Source organism: Gavialis gangeticus, unplaced genomic scaffold (genome assembly GCF_001723915.1).
Source record: "Gavialis gangeticus isolate Ggan-Ray unplaced genomic scaffold, GavGan_comp1, whole genome shotgun sequence".
In the NCBI taxonomy this organism is placed as follows: domain Eukaryota; kingdom Metazoa; phylum Chordata; order Crocodylia; family Gavialidae; genus Gavialis; species Gavialis gangeticus.
In genome coordinates, this window is record NW_017728995.1 from 27,817,476 (window position 1) to 27,823,031 (window position 5,556).

Here is a 5,556-nt window from a genome sequence, read left to right on the forward strand (position 1 = left end):
CCTGTTCAGCTGTAAGATGTATCTCTGACAAAGGGAAATCCACGTACAAGGTTGTGATCTTGCAAATGCATATGTCTGCATAACTTCAAACAAGTTAACTTTAGTCCTGCTGCTGCAGTCAGTTTAGTGGTTAGCTTGCTGGCACCCTAATGCCAAGGTCTTGGGGGCTGGATTAGATGACCACTGAAGGTCCCTTCCAGTACTTTTTTTGTATGACTATGATTCTCAGTGCATAACCCGGTTGATTTTGGGTCTGTCCATCTGCTTCAAGCTAAGAGCACGTGTAAGTATTTGGAGAATCTGGACTTAAAATATAAAAGATGAGCTGCGTGGCATGTTCGCAAACAACCAAGGTGTCTTTAGCTCCCTTGGAAGCTTGTGGTTTTTGAGCACCTCACAATATTTTGCCCTGTGTTAGTTTGAAGATAGGAAATCACCTACCAGTCTTATTGCTTTTTCCACTTTATCCACCTTGAAGTACTTAGTGTGGTTACTCTCATCATTGTATTTCACCAAGGCTCGCTCAGCTTCCCCTCTGTATGCCTCAACGTCTTCTAAGAATTCAACTCGTACCGAGCAGTGTTTGCACTCGGTTAACTTGTAAGGAACTGTGAAAACAAGGTTGCTAGTCTACCACTTTTTTATTACGTTACCGTGGTCAGGGATGGCAATGTACATCTGTATAGTTTTAGCATATATCTGTTATAGCATGAAAACACTAAAGGCTTCTTGTAGAGGACCCACCCAACCCTTCATCTCACATACATGAGCTGGCTTCTACTGTTTGAAAATAAAAAACTTCCCCAAAGCTCAGTGGATTTCTATTCTTATATTGTTTTGTACTATTTTAAAATTGTATCACCTCAAATAACTCCCCTCCTTAAGTCCATCTAGCTCTTCTCCTGGTCTCCATGCCCATGTTTTGGTAGCTTAATCAATTTGACACAGTTTGCTTTTAAAATTTCAGGGCTTTTATAGTTTTAAAATTCATTCTTACCATCAATTTTGCTCTAAACCAGATATGAATCATGCACAGATGAACTAATCTGTCACAGTTACCATGCATTAGTGGCACACCTGCTTGTGTTTCAGCACTGGAAATGGCTTATCAGCAATATGCTAACTTGTTCAGCTGGTTATTTTACCTGAACTCGTAGTGCAGTTGTACCCATAGAGCCAATTTTTCTTGAACTCTTTGTTTGTATACATGATAACTTTACATTGCCCAAAGACCTGAGAAGAAGAAGAAAAAGATTATTGACTCTATGTAATACTCTAGAACAGGGGGGCAACTTTTTTTGGCAGGCCTGCCACAAATTAGCCCCGCACTGTTCCCAAGTGCCACTCTCCAGTGGTAGAAACTTTAAGTGCTACTTACAGTTTCTATCACTTATGCTCTGCCTGATCTGCTGCTCTGCTGTCTGCTCCCAGTCCTGATCTACTGTTCTGTTTTCTGCTTCCTGCCCTATCTGCTGCTGTGCTGCTTTGTCCCCTCCTTGATCTGCCTCCCGCCACACATAGAGGTTCCCTGTGCCACTTGTGGTGCCCGTGCTGCAGGCTGGCCACCCCTGCACTAGAACAAGGCACACAATACCATTCAAAAGAGTCTATGGCTTTCACATTGACTTTGTGGCAGTGACTCAGATAACTGAATGCAGAATTTAGCCCTCTTTTTTTATAGACAGTGACTTGAAGAATAACAAATGTTGTCATAACCAGAACCTTTAATTTGATCCCCACTAGAATTTGGTGGTTCACAGAAATGGATTTTTTTCCAAGGAAACCCTGGTTTTAATTCTGGTTTGAACAACCAAAAAGGTTTTGCAAAACCAAAGCTGCCTTTCTAGCTTATCTCTAACTGTTCTTGGATGGAAGATGCTTCCACCCACTGGGGAGTAGTTGCAATGCCAGGAGCATCCAGCAACTGCAGAGCTCATTAACAAAAACTTGTTTCTCCAAAATAAAAGGGCAGGCACCAACCCTGACACACAATCTTGATGCTATCCTTATTAGACCCATCTTACCAGTCCCTTGTCTCAATTAAGTTTCAGCCAGCTGGCTTTCATCCCAGATTGCACCATCTGGGTCTGAGGTAAAGGCAATGTATTTCTGCTTGGCATTTGCATATTGATGTCACCACAGACCAAGCATTTACACTGGCAGTGCTTCCCACATTATCATCACAGATGCATTGAAAAAGAGCTCTGACAAACTAACCCTTCAACTTTCTGCCTAACTTACTGGGGTTATGCTCTATGTTCCTTGTACATTATCTTTGAACGACTAGTGTTCCCAAACCAAATGAATTACAAGCTGTGGATATACAGTGCAGTCCCAGTTTTGCCAAACAGGTTGAATGAATCTGCATTTAACTGACAAGGTAGGTAAGTTGACCCTTTCCCTGTCCATTAAATTTTCTCTGGCATTACAAAAAGGTAATATATCTCATTATATGCAGGCAAGTATTAATACTTGGTTTCTATGTAGGGATTTGTATATGAACTGGGTGTTTGTGTTGAGGCATGGTTGACATTCAGCACTGAAGAAATCCTGTTACTTGCCAATGAATAGAGATTGGGAAATGTACAAGATTCCCAGTGTTTCCCAGATAAAACAGAGCACATAGTTTCCAGTACATCCAAAGTTAAGTACAGGAATGACGAATTCCCCTGGAAGAAAAGAACAGAGTAGAAGGTGCATTTGTTTCTGTCAAATTTTATCTGAAGGAAACCGTCTTTTTTTTTTCCTAAGTGACCATCCCACCTCCCTCAACAGATAGTTTCATAGTGCTTAGGGTCAGAAGGGACCTAAACAGATCATCAGGTCCGACCCCCTGCCCCAGGCAGGAATGAGTGCCAGGGTCATAACACCCCAGCCAAATATCTGTCCAACCCCAGCCAAATATCTGTCCACACCGCAGACAATCTAGATCTTCCTAGATTTCTTATTAGGGGCTTTTCTAGCATCCAGGGAATCAATGAGTGAGGAAGGGGCTGTTACACTTTCCTCCTTTTGGGCTTTATCCCTCAAAACATTGGTTTTCTTACCTAAATATCTCTGTTCTGTATCCAGCCCATTCTACAGACAGATCTCTTCCACTTGAGGTAAGTAACTAGACTTCCAGTCTAGAGACAGACATTAAAAAAGCCTGAGCCTAAATTGATTCAGTCTTCGCAGGTTAGTCTAACCTGGCTTGGCTGAATTACTTTGTAACCCTAAAGACATCCCAGAAATACAGGAATATGCCTGCAGTGGCTCAGACTAGATGCCAAGGGGTGCTAGAGAAGCCCTCCCTTCCCCTCGTCAGTGCTGAGCTGAGGTGGGTGTGGCCAGGCTGCTCTGGTTAGGGAGTGGTTCCCCCTCTCCCTCCTGACCTGCCCAGCAGGAAATTGATAACACAGTATTTACCATCCCTAACTCAGTGTGTATCACCCCGTAAGAAAATAACAGAGGGACATTACCAGCTATCTGTTGATTCTGCCTTTGTCCCAGGTGCCACAGCACGGACTGTAGCCAGCATGTGATCTGCTAGCTAATGCTGAAAGGTGTCTGTGTAAGGTAGAGGGGATGGGGATCCCTGCTTAGCAGAGAGTGGTGAGGTGACCGGGGGTGGGGAGGGGGAGGGGAGGAGCAGGGGGAAGCCAGGCAGATGCCTGCAGTCTCTGCTGGAGCTGCAGCCAGGGAACAGAGGGGAGGAGCCCGCTTTGCTGTGGAGCAGCGAGCCCTGCCCAGCTCCAAGAGCATGTTGGGCTGCTGGGGGATTCTGGTTTAACTTAAACCAGCAAAGGATCTGGGACAGACATTGCATAAATTGGTTTGGCCCAAATCGGTTAAGTCTGATACTACATTCAACCAGGTTTATCTCAAATTGGTTTCAGTCATTTTGAAACTGGTTTATGTGCACTGAACATCTGTTCTGTTACAAGTTTAAATCAGTTTCTGATCATATAAACCAGTTTACGTGTAATGTCTGTGCCTAGCCTTGGTGACAGCAAAGGAATTAGACCCCAGGATTAGTCTGTCACTGATTGCTATGACCTTCAACCAAGCATGCAGAAAGGATGGCCAGGTAGTTCAGGCACAGGTGTAGTAGCTGATTGATCTGGGCTTTCTATCCAGCTCTGCTACTGTCTTGCTGGCTCACATTTCACCTCTCTTTGCTTCAGTTCCCACTGCTATCTCCAAATGCAGATGATAATATAAAACCTGCCTCTCACGGGTGCTTTGAGTCAATTAACTTAATGGGCTAGAGAGCCTCAGATACAAGAAGCTCTAGGAGTGTAAAATACATAGAGCTGGTGACTGATTGCCTAATTGCAGATTAAATTCAGACATTTTACAGAGCTGTTAAGGGGATGGCTCTTTTCCTTATGTCCTGCTGAAGTCAATGAGAATGGAAGGTACTCAGTGTCTTGCAGAATCAGGCTCCCAGATAATAGACCACATCAAAATGAATCTAGACTGAGATCTTCAGCTGGTGTAAATCAGCGTACGTTCATTGATTTATATTGGCATAACTCCACAGAAGGCAACAGAGCGACACCAGTTTATAACAGCTGAGGATGCGGCCCATCATTTTTAAACCACAGTAGTATGCAAATCAGCCTTTATATTAATACTTACGGTATGTTGCTCATGGGCATCAGCCACCCGAAACAGACTAAAAAGATAGCCGTCCGTGCGGTGCTTATTGATCAAGTCCAGGGCCACTCCTGCATCCGTTTCCACAGCAGCACAGTCTGCAGATGTTACATTCATTTGGCTTTGGGCATTGGAGCAGAGCAGCAGTGCAAGAAAGAGTGCTCTGGCTAATGACTCCATTTTGTTTTCAACCTGAGATTACTTCTCTGCTCTGTTCTGAGCTACAACCAGTAATTTGAGTTTGCATCTGAAGATACAGATAAATATTTAAAAGGACATAGTTCTATATGCACATGGTTCCTGCATAACTGAGGCTCTTGACCCTGGATTCATATCTGCAAATAGAGAGTAAATGATTAGATGAAGTTCAAGCAAATGTGGAGGACAGCGGGTCAAATTATGCCCTCAGGTCCAGCCATGGAAGAGGATGTTTTTTTTTCTGGTTCTGATAGATGTGTAATACTACATTACTAATATGGAGGAAACGGATGAGTTTTTAGCTATACAAGCTGAGACATCATGAGGATACTGTGTGAAGGTGCTGATCCTTCACAACTCTGAGTGCAATGATGGACTGCTGCCAGAGCCAAACCCCCTGATAATCAGACCCCAAGTGTCTCATGTTAGATAAAGACCAGGATAGTTAATTATATAAAGTGATTGTTGGTAAATTGAGCTCATTCCAACAACAGGATTTTTAATATAGGCAAATGCAAGGTTATATATCTAGAAACAAAGAAGGTAGGGCACTCTCATAGGAGGAAGGACTCTATCCTGGAATGGAATCCAAAGGACTTGGCTGCCAGCTAAACATTGCTCACATTGCAATATGGTGGGTTAATACCCTGGATGGATCTATAAGCAAGTAAGACTAGATGACAGGGCTGTGTGAAGCTTCAGTCCCTGATTTAATTT

General features: G+C 43.4%; 1 protein-coding gene across 1 annotated transcript in view; it reads right to left on the reverse strand.

Annotated features, from left to right (window-relative positions):
* Positions 1 to 4,894, reverse strand: part of HRG (histidine rich glycoprotein) — a 19,070-nt gene extending 14,176 nt beyond the window's left edge. Inside the window, exons 1-4 of the mRNA XM_019503100.1 lie at positions 4,624 to 4,894; positions 2,562 to 2,669; positions 1,146 to 1,233; positions 442 to 608 (exon numbers count right to left, since the gene is read on the reverse strand). Of these exons, the coding sequence (XP_019358645.1) occupies positions 442 to 608; positions 1,146 to 1,233; positions 2,562 to 2,669; positions 4,624 to 4,821 (561 nt within the window). The 5' untranslated portion in view covers positions 4,822 to 4,894. The remainder of the gene's footprint in view (positions 1 to 441; positions 609 to 1,145; positions 1,234 to 2,561; positions 2,670 to 4,623) is intronic.
* Positions 4,895 to 5,556: the final 662 nt, after the last annotated feature.